Source organism: Emiliania huxleyi (assembly GCF_000372725.1).
Source record: "Emiliania huxleyi CCMP1516 unplaced genomic scaffold EMIHUscaffold_4, whole genome shotgun sequence".
Lineage (NCBI taxonomy): Eukaryota > Haptophyta > Isochrysidales > Noelaerhabdaceae > Emiliania > Emiliania huxleyi.
Window position 1 is genome coordinate 89095 of NW_005198966.1, and position 15661 is coordinate 104755.

Sequence of the window (15661 nt, forward strand, 5' to 3'; positions counted from 1 at the left end):
AGAGAGAGAGAGAGAGAGAGAGAGAGAGAGAGAGAGAGAGAGAGAGAGAGAGAGAGAGAGAGAGAGAGAGAGAGAGAGAGAGAGAGAGAGAGAGAGAGAGAGAGAGAGAGAGAGAGAGAGAGAGAGAGAGAGAGAGAGAGAGAGAGAGAGAGAGAGAGAGAGAGAGAGATCTCGAACCCAGTGAGCGCGGCAGTGATGACTGTGCCCCATCCTCTCCGAGGATTCGTTCACCGGCTTCTCCGACTGCGCTGAGTGGTACTCGAGTACTGTAGGGCCCCCAAGGGCCTAGAAATCGCGCCTCCCTCTCCTTTTTCACCCTAAGTCAGTACTCGAGTATCTTGTTGGCAAATCAGGACACAGAGCTCACACACCCAGTAAACTAAAAGTACGCACACTTAGAGAGAGAGAGAGAGAGAGAGAGAGAGAGAGAGAGAGAGAGAGAGAGAGAGAGAGAGAGAGAGAGAGAGAGAGAGAGATGGAAAATTAAGAAAAAATGCTGGCCGCCGCGATGAGACCTTTCAGAATTTTACAACAAGAGAGAGAGAGAGAGTACAACAAACACGTTTAGTGTATGTGGTTTTGAGGGTGGTTTTCAGTGTATGATACCTGTATGTGGCTCTCGTGTCGGGCCAAAAGAAAGACAAAAACGAGGGATGGGATGAGGACAGCGGGCTACGTGGCCTTCTTTTCTGGTGTGGCTTGATCTCCGATCTCAGCGACGTCGAGTCGCCTTCGGTGGCGACAGCTAGGATGCATCTCCTCCGTCGTTTTTCGCGCACTGGCCTTGAGAAGCTGCCGGCGCACGCAGGCGGACCTTGTGTGTGCGCGGAACGCTTAAAAAGTGGGTGCTCTACGTCTAAAAGTGAGTAGATAGTGCCGAGCTGCAGCTGGCCGTGACAGCATTTTCGCAGTTTTAGGCGGCAGACTTTTTGCAACTAGTCTAGAGCTGCGCCGGTCGCAGGTTTAGAGAACTATTGCAAATTTGTAGTAGTTAGAGTAGAGCTAGGGTATCGGGAGACAGCCTTTTCCGGAAGACGACTTTTACCGAACAAAAAGCGTGAACACTGCAAAGTTGTAGAGCGCGCGGCCGCACAATCTCAATCATCAGAGACACCTCCGACGCGTTCACGCGCGCTCTCCCCGCTGGCGCCGGGGCGGCTGCTCTTCGGAGCTGCGCCTCAGGCTTGGGAGGCGGCAGCTCAGTAGCTCAGAATTTCACAACAAAGCTCCCTCGCACAACACTGGGCACGGCGAGTGCGAGAACATCCCGGAGCGCGTCAGCGCGTTGGGCGGGATCAGGGGCGAGGCCGTCAGCATTCTGGAGAATGTTGGCAGGGGCGGGCAGGCGCGCTAGCTATGCACTGCACGGCGGCGGTGGCAGCGGCGGCTAGGGATAGCCATATCTGGTGAGAGTCTCCGGGAAGAGGCTCCCAACGCACAGCTCGACGATGCTCGCGATGCCGCAGACGAAGAAGGCCGTGCGGAGAAAGTCCTCGTTGACCACGTACGCCTGCCGGGGCGACGGAAAAACGACGACGAGAAGGAGGACGGGTCATGTTGTACGTGTGGTGGAGGCGGTGGGGGGCTCGAGCAGGCATCACGCAGCAGGACTGCGGGCGCGTCTGGCTCTCCTGCCTGCCTCTTTACGCACTCTTCACACACCGGGGCCGACTGCAGCAGGCACAGCGGGCGCGTCTGGCTGTCTTGCGGGAGGCGCGTCGTTGGTGTCGCTGGGAGGCGGCGCGTGTCGCACAGGAGGGGAGGCGGGCGCCGCGGGGCACGCGCCCTCGTTCAGGGCGGCGGCGTGCGGCCCGTATCTCGGCTGCATCTCGGTTGTCGGTTGTATCTCGGCTGTATCTCGCGCCGCAATGTAGGCGACTCGCGCAGCGAGGAGGAAGAGGGAGAGCTTCGCGCAGAGGGGCGGCGGTAGCTCGTGCGCCGACGCCATCCAAAAGGCGGGCGTCACGTACGCGAGGCACTCGATGCTGTTGTTGTGCGCGCACTGGAGCCGGTAGACGGCGGGCAGCTCCTCGGACAGCGCCGGCCCCTTGAGCACGCGCGGCGTGTGGTTGTCGTAGTGGCCGCCTGTCAGGCAGTGGTGGCTAACGGCTGGGCGCCAGCGGCACGAACGCTCTGGGCGCAAACGGCAGGGACGCTAAGCTGTGGGCGCAACGGCAGCCGGTTCGGGTGATGCACGCGTACCGAGGAGGTTGATTGCGACGATGGCGACGAGGCCGGAGCCGGCGGCCAGCGCAACGAGGAGAAACGCGACCAGCGCAGGCACCTTGGCTACCGGCACCGGCAAGGCATCGAGCACAGAGTCAGAGACCGGACTTGTGACGAATGTGTAAGCCGCAAAGTGCGCCGCGGGTAGCAGTAATGGGAACAAGGCCAGCCCCTTGATCACGCCAGCATATCCGGTGGCCGAAAACGTGAGACCAAAGGTGGAGAAAAGTCCCATCGGGCGGGCTGTGAGTAGCGAGCTGTCTTCTCCCAAGCGCGCCGCTCCGTCGCGCCACTGGGTTCCAACATTTTTCGGTGTGGGGTATGGCGCATTGCCGCGGCCCAAAGGGTGGGGGGGTATGGTCCTGCCCGCCCGAGGCGGCAGCCGGGAGGCTGGGTCTGTCAGCAGGCGGGGGGAGTATGGTCTCGAGGTGGGTTGCGCGATGGTACCATATCCATACCATACCCCGCAAAAAGTCCGAACCCTGCCGCTCCCGAAAAAAAACTTTAATATCTTTCCCGCCTGGGCGGGGCGGTAGGGCGGCGGCGTGTGTGTGCGAGTGACTGCTATGTGTGTATCGCGCGCCTTGCGGGGGAGGCGCGGATAAGAGGAACCTCTTAGCGCCATCGCCGCATCGCCCGCGGCATCGCCACCAGGTGCGCGGCTACCAGGGACCATTGGTATTATTAACAACGAAGGGCGCTCTCAAAAAAAAAGCCGCCTGTACTAGGCATACCGCTAGAGCCAGCGAGCGCGCGCCAACGCGCGCTGTTGTGGAAAAGAAAAAAAACGTGACAACACACTACAACTCCTACAAAAACTTTACAAAACGGCGAAACGGGGCCATGGCCGACGCTCGCGATGGCCCGTCCGTTGCGGCCAGGCTCAAACTGTGCGCGCAAGCCACAGGAGAGGCGGTGGCGCCGCAAGACGAGGCGATGATTCGCATCCTCTCGCAGCTCGCCGTGGAGCGCAACTGGTGGAGCTTCAGCGTCAACCCGACGCCCATGGGCAAGCAGTTCATTGTCCAGCCCCAGTCCCAGTGGGAGAGGGACAGGGAGCGGCAGCAGGCCAAGGAGGGCAGTGCCCCACCGCAGCCTGTGCCTGCTGCCACCTCCGCCGCGGCACCGCCCGCAGCACCGCCTGCCGCCGCTGCAGCTCCGGCCGCAGCACCGCAGGCACACCCGCAGCACCAACAGGTGCAGCAACCCCAGCCCAACGAGTCGCCCGAGGGGTGGACCAGGGTTGGGAAGGGCGGCATGCCGGACAGGTTCACCATGAGGAACCCTGGCCGCAAGCCGCCGGGCAAGGCGGTCAAGCGCAAGCCTGACCGCCAGCCCGCACCCAAGGGAGGTGGACCCCCACCCCCCTCTCCCAAGGTGAACAAGAACAGGCTGAGCGCGCTGGGCGCTGGCCCTTCTGGCACCAGCGGGAGCCACGAGCGCGCACCGCCGCGCTCCCCCTCCCCCTCCTCGCCGCCTGCCAAATCACCGCGGCCGTCTGTGCCTGCTTCCGAGTATGACTCCGAGTTCGACTTTTCCGACGCTGAGGCGCAGGATAGGACGGCAGGGGTCGTACACGACGCAGTTCAGCAGGCTGTGATGCAATACGGCTATGACGACGAGCTCTTCCAGGCGTGGAGGGACGGCGAGATACGGCGAAAGGACTTGCCGGAGGAGGTGGTGGCTATGGCTTTGGACCTTTGCGAGAGGTGGCGAGCGGAGCAAGAGCGGTGTAGGCGCGTCCACGCGGCGCAGCGGCTCTCCCGCGACCCCGGCCCCTCTCATAGCCGCAGCCGTAGCCGCAGCCCCAACTCTTGCCGCTCTTCCGTGTCGGGTTGTGACGAGGGGTGAGGGGACACGGATTGAAGATCCCTCACACCAAGATCGTGCAGGGCGGGGACACATGTCCCTAAATCCCATCTCGTCTCAGAGTTTGCCCGTTTTATTTATTTATTTACTACAACTCCTGCGCCCACACCTCCATCTTCTTGGGCCGCAGCTGGTTCGACAGGTCCTCCCTGTGGCCTAGGCAGCCATCGCCGCCCTGGCCCCAGGAAAAGACAGCGCCGTCGGCGGTGAGGGCGAGGCTGTGGCGGGTTCCAGCCGACACAGCGACGACGCGCCGCCCAGCAAAGGCCTCGATCTTCTTTGGCAGCAGCTGGTGCTGCTGGTTGCCGTGGCCCAACCTGCCTTGGTGTCCGTAGCCCCAGCTCCAGACAGCGCCGTCGGCGGTGATGGCGAGGTTGTGGTCGCCTCCCGCCGACACAGCCACGACACGCTGGCCAGTGAAGGCCTCGACCTTCTTGGGCAGCAGCTGGCGCTGGTGGTCGCCGTGGCCTAGCTGGCCTCGCCCTCCATGGCCCCAGCTCCAGACGGCTCCGCCGGCGGTGAGGGCGAGGCTGTGGTACCATCCAGCCGAAACCGCGACGACATGCTGGCCAGCAAAGGCATCGACCTTCTTCGGCAGCACCTGGTCCTGCGCGCCGCCGTGGCCCAGCCGGCCATAGGCTCCATGGCCCCAGCTCCAAACGGCTCCGTCGGTGGTGAGGGCGAGGCTGTGGTACAGCCCAGCCGACACAGCGACGACGCGCTGGCCAGCCAACGCCTCGATCTTCTTTGGCTGCCACTCGGTTTGCGCGTCGCCGTGGCCCAACCGGCCGTCGTCTCCAGAGCCCCAGCTCCAGACAGTGCCGCTGCCGGTGAGGGCGAGGTTGTGCCATGTTCCAGCCGACACGCTCACAGCGCGCTCGCCGCCCAGCGTCGACGGAAGGCGGGTCGGCGTGTTGAGCCGCGTCACTCCCTCGCCGTGGCCTAATCGGCCGTCGTCTCCAGAGCCCCAGCTCCAGATAGCGCCGTCAGCGGCGAGGGCGAGGCTGTGCCCGGCGCCAGCTGCCACGCTCACAGCGCGCTCGCCACCCAGCGAAGTAGAAGAGAGTCGGGTCGGCGTGTTGAGCTGCGTCACGCCCTCGCCGTGGCCGAGGATGCCTGGGACGTGAACCGGCGCAGAGCCGCACGACGAGAGCCGCCCCTCGCCGTCAATGAAGAGGCTGTGGTGCATGCCTGCTGCACGCCTCGCCGGCGGGTTGGACTTGCGCAGCAGCGCCGCAAAGCACAGCCACCGCACGGCGCAGCCCTCGCCCTCTGGCAGCGCCGGCAGCTCGAAGCCGCGCTCTTGCGCCCACAAGCGGATGGCCTCCACCGCAAGCGAGCCGTGGAAGAGCAGCGAGACGGCCGCGACGCGAGAGATGTCGGCGGGGTCGCAGCGAGAGAGGGCGCGCACGAGGAGCTCCGTGGGGAGGTCGAGGAGGCGGGCGGGCGGCGGCGTGTCTGGAGAGGGCGCAGCGGTGGAGGCGGGGGCGAGGCGGCGCGAGCGGCGGCGCGGTGGGGTGGACATATACAAGCGAGAAAAAGAATTTGTCCGCACCTACAACAGAAAAGCAAAAGATCTCCGCCCGTCGCCTTCAAACCCCGGCGGAGGCGTTGGCCCCCTGCGCTGTGCGTCCCGTAATTCAGAGCCGCACCGCGTCGGCTGTGTATGCACCACCCGCGCAACCAGGAGCGGCTCGCCCTCAAGCCGTCGCGCGTCAGCATCGACCAGGACAAGCGCCCCCCATCCCCTGGCACCAAGCCTGCATCTGCCAGGCGGCCGGGTGTCGGCGGCACTGCACGCGGTGGCTCGGTGGCGCGAGTGCCAGTGGAGTACGTGGCGAATCTGCAGCAGCAGATCTTCTTCCTCGAGCGCAAGCTTGAGGCGGTGGGCGGAGTCGACGAGCCGGGCGGCGGTGGCAGCCTCAAGCCGGGAGCGGGAGCAATCGCTCTCTCGGGCGGGCTCCGCTCTCAGGTCTCACGCTCCCGCCACGCATGCACACCGCGCGCGACCCGCATCTCGCGCATTGCCGATTGAGACCCGATCGTCACGCCTGCCCGATCACCACGCGCTTGCTCCCGTCAACCGAGGTAGCCAAGATGCTGCCGCTGTGGCTAGGGAAGCCTCACATACATTGCCCTCCGCCCTCAGATCCACAGCCTCGATGCGGAATACCGGGCAGCGGTGCGATCGCATGAGGCGCAGCTGCAACAGCTCGCGCAGGAGCGCCACGTCGCGCAGCTCGCCGAGGCGCGCCCTCTCGGGCCGGGACACCGGCTGCATTGCACACACGCTCGTCACTCGTCTCAACGTGAGCAGGCGCGCGCCCTCGAGCGGCTGGGCGAGGCGGCGCGGCAAAGCGCCGAGGCGGACGCCGAGGCGGCGGCGGCGCGGCAGGAGCTAACGGCCGAAGTGGTGGGGCTGCAGCAGCAGCTCGACCGCGCGGGCATCGAGCACCGCGCGACGCGCGAGGAGCTCAAGGCTTCCGCCGCCGCCTGCGAGGACCTCCGCCGCCTGATCAGCGGCGCCCCCGCGGAGGTGAGGCGGCTGGAGTCCAAGGTGACGAACCTGCAGGCGGAGCGCCTCCTCAGCGAGGGGCGCGAGGAGGCGTACCGCAGGCGGCTGGCCGAGGTGGAGAGAGATCACGAGGCGCTCAAGCTACAGCACGAGCACGGCGTCGCCAAGTGGGACCGGAGGCAGCTCGAGGTGGACCGCGCCACGAGGGAGGCGCTCGTGGATGCGACGAGGAGAGCGGAGCGGGCGGAGCTGCGGCTGCGGGAGGAGGAGGAGCGGTACCGGCTGCTGGGCGAGAGGCTGGACGCGGCAGTCGAGGGCGAGTCGCGCGCGGTGGAGCGGGTGCACGAGCTGGAGGCGCGCCTCGAGTACGCCGAGCGAGACCGCGACGAGGCGATCGAGCACACGGAGAAGAACAAGATGGTGTCGGTGCTCTCGCGCATGATTATCCGGAAGACCCGTGAGCGGATGGCGGAGGCGGAGGCGGCGGCCGCCCGTGTCGTGGCGGGGCAGGACGCGATGAATGACCGAGTGGTGAGCGCAGACGGGGCCCGGAAAGCAGCGCGCGCGACGCAGCTGCCAGTGAGACGAGTTTGCGCCATAGGTGCACGCGGAGGAGGTCCGAGAGGCGATCGACCGGGAGCTGTCCCAGGCGCGCGGCGCGCCATCAAGGCCTGGAGCCACACCGCAGGCCTCACACCGCAGGCCTCACCGCCCGCAGGAGCGGCAGCGGCACGCCATCGAGAGGGAGCACTATGCGCAGCAAGACGAGGAGGCGCGGGCGATGACGGCGTGGAACCGCGAGCTGGAGGCGCAGCTGCACACCATGGGCCGGCATTTGCGCGAGGCGCGGGAGACGCTGGCGGAGGCGGAGGGCCGCGAGCATAATGCCACCGCCCGGCTCAAGGCGGGGGGTGTAGCCGAGATGTAGCCTGGATCGCTGCGCCATCGCCAGGCTCAAAACGGGTGGGCGAGGGTGCCGAGCCTACGGATGACGTGTATGCATGACCCCAGGTGATCGAGGGGCGGCACGAGGCGCTTGTCCTGCTTTCGCAGCTCAAGGTGGACCCAGCCTCGTCTGCACGTCCTCCGACCGCGGGATCGCGCCGATCAGCTCGGTCACCGCGGACGACGCCTCCTTTTTGCGCCCGAACTTGTGCAGCGCGGTGGCGTTCAGCGCGGCCGCGTGTTTGTTGGCCGGCAAGTTCCGCATCACCTCGCCGCTGCTGTCGATGGCTTTCTGGAAGCTGTTTTGCGCCAGCAGCAGCACCGTGCGCTGCAGCAGGCACTTGCCGCGAAGCTGGGGCGTGCCCTCCTCAGCCTCGCACAGCTTGAGCGCCCATGCGTTCCAGCTCAGGTCCGACATGCCATCGCTCTGCGAGAGACCGAAACCCACCGCCTCCTCCAACCCCGAGATCATCTGCACCTCCATCTTATCGCCTGCCCCCACCTCCATCTTTGTGCCTGCCCGATTCTCGAGTAGCAGCTGATACTCTAGCAGCGAGAGCCCGATCACCATCACGCAGCGCTCCCTTATCAGCACTACTCGCCCCCCCGCCTTGACCCCCTCGGCGCCGCCCAGTAGCGCAAGCTGTTCAAAGAGCACCTCCGGCACCCGCCCCAGCAGCTCGCGCAAGTAGAGCATCTTGGGCGGCCCGTCTGGCTTCCTCTTTGCCGACATGCGCGCCTTGACCACCGTGTCCAGCAGGAAGTAGTAGCGGCGGCAGAGCTTGGCGCTTTGGATGCCATGCTTGTGAACACTCGCACGGATCACCGCAAAAGCCAGCTCGTGGGCTCCCCGTCGGAAGCCCTCGTCCGCCACGCCGCAGCAGGCGTCGACTGTCACGCTTTCCGCCTGGTTGTCGCCCGCCAGCGCTGTGACGCGCTCAGCCAGCGCCTCGCCGATCTCCTGCGACGCGGCTGCCGCAGCTTGAGAGGTCGAGGCCATATAACCAACGTATATCGGCCCGGCGGTTACCTCGGGTCGTAAATAAAGAAAAAAGAAACTTGAGGTCAGCGACCGCACTCCAAGTGCTCCAAGTGGCGCATCTACTGTGAGATGGGTAAAAGGAACAGGTCCCCGCCCGTGCGATGTTTGTGCAGGGTTCTTTGTGGGTGTGATCGGCGACTAGCCGGGGTCGTCCTCCCGATGGGGGACTAGCACTAGCCGTCTTCCACATGGTCCCTCGGTCGTAGTGGGGTGCTCCAGCCCGCCGACCACAAAGTGCGCACCGACGTAGTCGCCCGCCGCGACGCCGCCCTCCGCCACCGCCGCGTGCGTCGCACCTAACGCCGACGCCGCCAGGCTGAGCGGCGGCGGCGCACTCGCGCTCACCGCCTCGCTGTGGTGCGCCGCGCCGCCGCGGGCGGGCGGCGCCGCCTTGCCAACCGGCTTGCCGTCAGCGGCTGCACTCGCGCGGCGCATGGTGCCCGTGCTGCCGTCAGCGGCGGCGGCGGCGGAGCGCGCGAGGCACGCCTTGCGCTTGACGCCCGGCCCGCCGAAGCGCGGCTTGTCGACGCAGTGCGCGCACACGCCGCAGTCGTCGACGGCGGCGGGCGCTGGCCGCCTGGCGGCCGTGCTGCCGTCAGCGGCGGCGGGCGCTGGCCGCCTGGCGGCCGTGCTGCCGTCAGCGGCGGCGGGCGCTGGCCGCCTGGCGGCCGTGCTGCCGTCAGCGGCGGCGGGCGCTGGCCGCCTGGCGGCCGTGCTGCCGTCAGCGGCGGCGGCGGCGGAGCGCGCGAGGCACGCCTTGCGCTTGACGCCCGGCCCGCCGAAGCGCGGCTTGTCGACGCAGTGCGCGCACACGCCGCAGTCGTCGACGGCGGCGGGCGCTGGCCGCCTGGCGCCCGCCGGCGCCGCTGCCGCGGCGAAGAGGCCCTTCACCGGCGTGGGCCCGCGCTCCACCTCCGCGCCGCGTGCCGACGTCGGCTCGAGCGACGGTGGCGGCGGAGCGGCGGCGGCGGCAGCGGCCAGAGGGCTCGCGGCCCGCTGTCGCTTGGCAGCTGCCGCCGCCTCCTTGGGCGCGGGCGAGGCCGCCCTCTTCGCCGCCGGTGCGGGCGACGCCGCCGGCTCGCACGCGGCGCAGTACCACTCGCCGTCGGGCACGCGTGCGAGCGGCGCGGCGAGGCAGTACGTGTGGTACGCGCCGTCGCAGCCGTCGCCGTCGCAGAGCAGCATCAGCTCATCGTCCTCGCCAGAGCCGCACGTGAGACAGACGATCGAGTCGGCGCCCTCGTAATGGTCAACGCCCTCGGCGGCGTCAGCGATCGCCTCGGCCGTCGCGCGGGTGGGCCACACTTCGGCGTGCGCGGCGGCGGTGAGGTCGACGCACACCTTCGGCCGCGCACCGACGAGGAGGGTGGTGGTGGTGGTGGCGGGGTGGTGGTGGCGGTGACGAGCATGGTGGTAGTGGTGAAGAGAGGGTAGTGGTGAAGAGAGGGTGGTGGTGAAGAGAGGGTTCTTTTTTTTTCGCTTGCCTGCGCGGCGAGGTAGGCCTGCACCTCCGACCGGCTCACGCGCTCCGGCTCCGCCGCCTGCTCCGCCGCCGCCTGCTCCGCCGCCGCCGCCGCCACCGCCGCGCGGTCGGGCACCCACTGCGCGTCACACCCTCCAGCCGCGCGCGGCTTTGCACAACGCCACCAGCCGCCGGCAGCGAGCGCGTCGCGGCGCACCCACGTGCACGCCCTCCCGCACTCGCACAGCGGCGTGCGCGGCAGCGGCGGCGGCCGCTCCTGCTAAAGCCAGCCGCCGCCGCCGAAGCCGCTGCCGTTGCCGCTGCGCGCGCCGCCGACGTCGTCGTCGTCGTCGCTCGCGGCGGCGGCGCACCACCAGCGGCCGCGCAGCCACGTCGCCGGCAGGCGGCACAAGCACAGCGGTGGCGGCGCGGGCGGCGCGCGCACCGACGGCACCGAGAGCGGCGGCAGCTCCGCCTGGTACGCCTCGCCGAGCCTTGGCTTGGCGGCTGCGCCGCCGCTCGGCGACGCGGCGCTCTCCGTGGGCACCACGAGCCACGCCGAGCCGCCGCCGCCCACCACCACGCCGGCCGCGGCGCGCGCCGCCGCGCGGCTGCCGAAGACGGCGCCGCTCGGCGAGAAGTAGCGGTAGTGCGCGCCGCCGCGCTCGGCCACGCGCCAGCCGAGCGCCGCCGCGCCGCGGAAGAGCGCTCCGTCGATGCGCGCCTCCGGCCACATCGCCGCACCACCACCACCACCCTCCGGCCGCCCGCCGCGCGGCCTGGTGGACGCGGACGCGGAGGACGCGGAGGCCGCGGAGGCCGCGGAGGCCGCCTCCGCCGCCGCCGCCGTTGCTGTCGTCGCTGGCGGCCGCGGCGGCGGCGGCGGCGGCGGCGGCGGCGGCTCGAGGCTGATTGCGTGCGCGTGCAGGTGCTGCCGGCGGTCGGGCGGTAGCGCGGCGGAGTGCGCCTTGCCGCCGAGCGTGGCGACGAGCTCGACGAGGAAGCGCGGCGAGCGCGCGCGCACGCCGAGCAGCCGCGCGCGGTAGCACGCGCCGTCGCCCGCGAACGCGAAGCACTCGCTGCGCCCCTCCTCCACGCGGCGCAGCAGCGCGGCCTCGTGCGCCGCGTCGTCCACACCGCCGCCGCCACCCGCGCGTCCGCCGCCACCACGCGCGGAGGCGTCGGCGAAGCGCGGCTGCTCCACCGCGACGAGCCCGAGCTTGCGCTTTACGGCCGGCAGCGAGAAGAGCTTCTCGCCGTCCCGCGGGTCGATCATCACCAGGTCTCCCCGCACTGAGTGGCCCCTCTTCTTGTTCGCCTTGCTGCCCTCCCCAGTGGACGGCTTGCGCAGCACGTACGAGATCGTCCAGCCGTGACACGAGATCGTCCGAGTCTCCAGTGCGCTCCTCAGCTGCTCGATGGCCACGATGAGCGTCTCCGCCTCCTCGGCGGTGAGAGGCGGGACACGGTCGTCGGCGCTCGCGGAGCTGGTGCTGCGAGGACTGAGAGGAGTGGGCACGACAGCAGCGCTCAGGGTCGGTGCTGGTTCGTCCAGGGAAGCAGCTCCTACTCTCCCGAGGCAGCCCTCTGGCAGCGACTCGGCAACAGCAAGCTTGACGCCCACCGGCTGCTCCCCAGCAAGGCCGTCTGGCACACCGTCTCCGGTCAGCAGCTCAGGGCATTCGCGAACGAGATTGAGCTCGTCGGTGCCACTGCTGGCTGCCTCCTGCATCCTAGCGCCCTCGTCCATGCCGTCGGCTTGCCAGAACACAAGCCAGAGGAGAGTGAGAGATCGAACAAGTTGAGGGCGGGGCACTACTCCAATGTGGGTAACTATATAGTCCGTACCGTCGGGTACTTATTTTAAGAGCAGGTAAACAGCAATAGATCCGGCCCTCAAGCGGCCTAATCGATACCCAGCCCTCACGGAATCGGTCCCTCGTTGTACAGCAATCGATCCTTCACACTGCCCGCGCTGCCAAACTTGCTGAGAATCGGTCCCCCCACCTGTGGCGCGAACCTGATATGACATATGTCTCCCGCGCTCGGCGCGCCGACCGCGCAGCGGCGGCAGACCACCCTCCGGTTCGAGGGGCGCCTGGGGGTGAGCGGGCTGCCTCCGCCAGAGTTTGGCTCGCCCACCGACGGGCTGCCTCCGCTCGCCACCCTGCCACGGGTCGCAAGCCCTCTGCCGGAGCAATTGGTCCCTTGGCAAGCGCGAATCGGTCCCCCTGGCTCCAGGAACTGATCCGGCACTACACCCGGATCTATTGCTGTTTACCTGCTCTTAAAATAAGTACCCGACGGTAATACACGGTACTATGAACTCTCTCTCGAGGTTCTCGAGGTGGATATCCTTTGGCCGCGTTGGGTAGCGAGGATTGGTGTGACGCGATCCACGCAGGCGTGTTTTCTGGCGGCCGACAGTACTATGAACACAGAAGCCCATAAAAGTCGCCGAGTCGCCACGGAGCCAGCCTGCTGCCGGCTCGCACGGCAGCCTCTGCCTCTCGACCAGCCTCAACTTCTGTACATTCAACATTTTGTCGCTGCGTGCTCCGTGGCGAGCTGTGGCGGCGGTCGAAGTTGGCCCAGATTCGACGACGAGCGCCGGACGATAGTAGTGTCTCTGTTCGCCCTGTGCATGTCAGGTCAGGCTGCAGCAGGGCACCACCATCGTGCTGCCCTGTTGCAGCCTGACTTTGCCCACTGTGCACAGTCGCCAGAGCAACGGGGAGTGAGAGGCCCCGCAACGAGGAGTGCGTTTTGGGGATGCAGAGCGTGCAAGGCAGCTAGGGATGAGGCTGCAAAAGAGGCGCGCGAGGCAAGGAGGAGAAACGGGGAAAGGAGGGACTGGGACGATTGGAAACATGAAGACAGTGCGCCACCACAGGCGTCGCTGGCGCACATACTGAGCGGCAGCTGCGCTGGCAACAAAGTAGCGGCACGCGGATTCACATGCGGGAGCTTGACAAACATGCGGCGAGGGCGACGGCAAGAGTCGAACGGGCGGCACCCGACTCGAAAGACACAGCCACATTCCTGAGACGCGCGAGGGCACGAGCCTCCTTAAAGGCGATAGGGTCTAAATTTGGAGCGCTCGCAGAAGAAGAGTACGACGAAATAGCGCCTGTGATCGCCTGCACCCTACCCGCACTAACAGACTCCATGCCCGAAAGAAAGAGAAAGGAGCTCGCAGGAGAGGTGAGGGAACTACAGATAGTGGGGAATGCAGCCTCGGTCGCTTTACGGACATGGGTACGGAACAACGACAAGACAAAGGCACGGGCGGAGGAACGGGAGAATAATAAGGGTGGATAGGGCGTATGTTTAAGGCATGGAGGAAAGTTCACACAGAACGTAGAGAACGGGAGGCAGCCGGGGAAGACGACGATGAAGAGGACGACACACCAGTGGTGATCCCGTCGTCGGCTGTCACGACATACCCGAAGGGAACCCCGGTGCCGACGCCTTCCATAATGGAGGAGGCGGCGCGGGTCGTGGCAGGCACAGGCGCGGGTGGGGGTTGGGCGGGGGCGGAGCCGGGAGCGGCTCGCGGGTTAGTCCGGTGGGGGGGGCGGGGCGGGGCGGGGGGGGGAATCGGGTCGGGTCGGGGTACACTAACGCCTTTTTCGTCTTTTTTTCGAATGCCTGTGGTGCGCTAGCCGTCGCCCACCTTGTTGTGCAGGCATTGTAAAATTCTTTTTTCTTAGAGTTGTATTTTTTCAATTCTTTTTTCTCGACAAACCCAAGTAGACTGCCGATCGCGTGTGGCCTGGTCCGCAGAAAGCTCAGACACACGAGCAAGGGGGGGGACAAGCGTAAAAAGGGACGGAAGCCGAGAGCGCTCGCAAAGAGGACGCGGCGGCGGCCAATGGCCACATATCATCATCACCGCTCGCGCCACCGCCCTCTCCCGCCGTCCCTCCGCCTCTGGCTACCCGCGACGGCGCCGCCCGCGACCGCGACGGCGCCGCTATGCCGCTCGGCGGCGATCGACTGCAGAATGACACGCCGCCCATGCTGCTCGGTTCGCCGCCGCTGGCTCCCCGCGATGGCTCCGCGATGCAGCCCGGTGGAGGACAACTGGAGATGGACGAGATGGATGAGGAGGGAAGAACCCGCCACCACGCGCGGATGTGCGCCGCCCCCCTCCCTCTCCCACCCCACCCCACCGCTGCCGTGTCTCGGAATGAGGAAGCCGGTCTGAACCGACAGCCAGCGCCACTACGCGTGGGCCCGAGCGTACGAGTTCTCAGTACAAAAGACCGGGTTTATCTCTCAAAACGTCCTCCTCAACCGTCACCCGGCCCTTCTCTCCGCTCGCGTGCGTTTATGTTGACATGCGCGGGCCCATCCGCGGGGTGCACGCGTGCAGGCTGAACAACGGGCTCGCGCTCGCCTCTCAGAAGGTTCAGACGCCAGACAATCGGGAGATGGACGAGATGGATGAGGAGGAAAGAACCCGCCACCTCCGCAGGCTCCGCAAGCGGGTAGCGGACTCCAAGTTTCCGGCCCCACCGCCTCTGGATTTTTCCCCCCGGCGTTGCAACGGCGCGTGCCCGTCCCGGCCGCGCCGAAAGGCCGTCCCCATCGTGCCTGGGGACCCAGGCCGCGGCCGAATGCACGTCTTCCCCAGACTGCCGCCATGGCGCATTGCTGGCTGCCTCGAGGGCGCGGAGCTCGAGGCCGCACGGGCGGAATGGCATGCTATGGACAAGACCGACGAGCGGGAGGCGATGCGCCGCGCCCGCAACCTTGCAATGAGTCGCTCAGCGCCGCATCGCGAGGGTGACTCCGCACGCCGAGCCAAGGCGCGGCGCGAGAAGAGAGACAGAGAGAGAGCTTTTAGCAATAACATTTAACACCTCGCCCCAGCGTACCACCCCCCCGCCCGACCGGGCGTCTACTTGGGTTTGTCCGCGACACATCGCGGGAGATACAGCCCCCTCTCTCGCGCGGCCCGGGGTGCCCATCCAATATCACCCCCGCCGGGGCGTGAATCCAAAGCCGAGACTTTCCTCGTACACGTCACGCCACCGATTGCACGAGGAGAAAGAACCCATGACGATCGACGTCGTTCTCCGCAGCGTGCCTCTCCACCTCACCGACGCCCAGCTGTGTGCTCTCCTCGGCGTCGAGACGGTCACCCGCTTCCGGCGCACGTCCGGCCCGTCCGAGAAGCAAAATCCTCTCCACCTCGTGCGGGCGTGCTGCCGAAGCGAGAGTCAGGCGGAGCAGCTTCTGCTGCAGGGTCGCGTGAGTCTTGACGGGCAGGAGTGCGCCGTGGAGCGACCAAAGGCGGCCTCAGACAGCTCCGCACCCCGCGGCGCGTACCCGGCCTTCACGCCTTCGGACGAGGCGTGGCTTCTGCGGCACCACCGCGCCAAGGTCGCGCACGGTATCGCCGAGATGTCGCCGAGATGCGGTCGCTGGAGGAGGGAGGTTGAGGTTGAGGTTGAGGTTGAGATTTGAGGCTGGGGGGGTGGGGGGGGGGGTGGGGGCAGAGGGGGGGGGTGGGGGGGGGGCAGAAAAGCTGAAAGCGAGAGCGAGAGCGAAAGCGCGGGGGGCGGGGGGGGGGGGTCTGATTCCCCTACCCCTT

At 67.1% G+C, this 15661-nt stretch overlaps 4 protein-coding genes across 4 annotated transcripts in view; 3 read left to right on the forward strand and 1 right to left on the reverse strand.

The window, feature by feature from the left end:
* Positions 1 to 1193: 1193 nt before the first annotated feature.
* Positions 1194 to 2515, reverse strand: EMIHUDRAFT_432224 (hypothetical protein). Its single transcript, XM_005770310.1, has 2 exons — positions 2203 to 2515; positions 1194 to 2085 (listed from the first exon to the last, which is right to left on the reverse strand). Exons 1-2 carry the CDS (start codon positions 2459 to 2461, stop codon positions 1655 to 1657), a joined length of 690 nt encoding a protein of 229 aa, XP_005770367.1. The 5' UTR covers positions 2462 to 2515; the 3' UTR covers positions 1194 to 1654.
* A 554-nt stretch (positions 2516 to 3069) lies between these two features.
* On the forward strand, positions 3070 to 4077 carry EMIHUDRAFT_95786 (hypothetical protein; the record flags this gene model as incomplete). Its single annotated transcript, XM_005770311.1, has 1 exon — positions 3070 to 4077. One exon carries the CDS (start codon positions 3070 to 3072, stop codon positions 4075 to 4077), a length of 1008 nt encoding a protein of 335 aa, XP_005770368.1.
* A 1684-nt stretch (positions 4078 to 5761) lies between these two features.
* On the forward strand, positions 5762 to 7538 carry EMIHUDRAFT_195917 (hypothetical protein; the record flags this gene model as incomplete). The annotated part of the gene is made up of 4 exons (XM_005770312.1): positions 5762 to 6067; positions 6212 to 6325; positions 6413 to 7189; positions 7329 to 7538. The coding sequence occupies 4 exons, from the start codon at positions 5762 to 5764 to the stop codon at positions 7536 to 7538; spliced, it is 1407 nt and encodes a 468-aa protein (XP_005770369.1).
* Positions 7539 to 15107: 7569 nt separating this feature from the next.
* The window catches only part of EMIHUDRAFT_432226 (hypothetical protein), a 2471-nt gene continuing 1917 nt past the window's right edge, over positions 15108 to 15661 (forward strand). Inside the window, exon 1 of the mRNA XM_005770313.1 lies at positions 15108 to 15450. The gene's annotated coding sequence lies outside the window, so the exon portion shown is untranslated. The remainder of the gene's footprint in view (positions 15451 to 15661) is intronic.

Excerpts from the sequence above, each read along its gene's own strand:
- EMIHUDRAFT_432224 (XM_005770310.1), bottom strand. The coding sequence starts at position 2,461 with ATGGGACTTTTCTCCACCTTTGGTCTCACGTTTTCGGCCACCGGATAT. Across the intron at positions 2,086-2,202 it reads CGTCGCAATCAACCTCCTCG|GCGGCCACTACGACAACCAC; the intron begins GTACGCGTGCAT and ends ACTGCCTGACAG.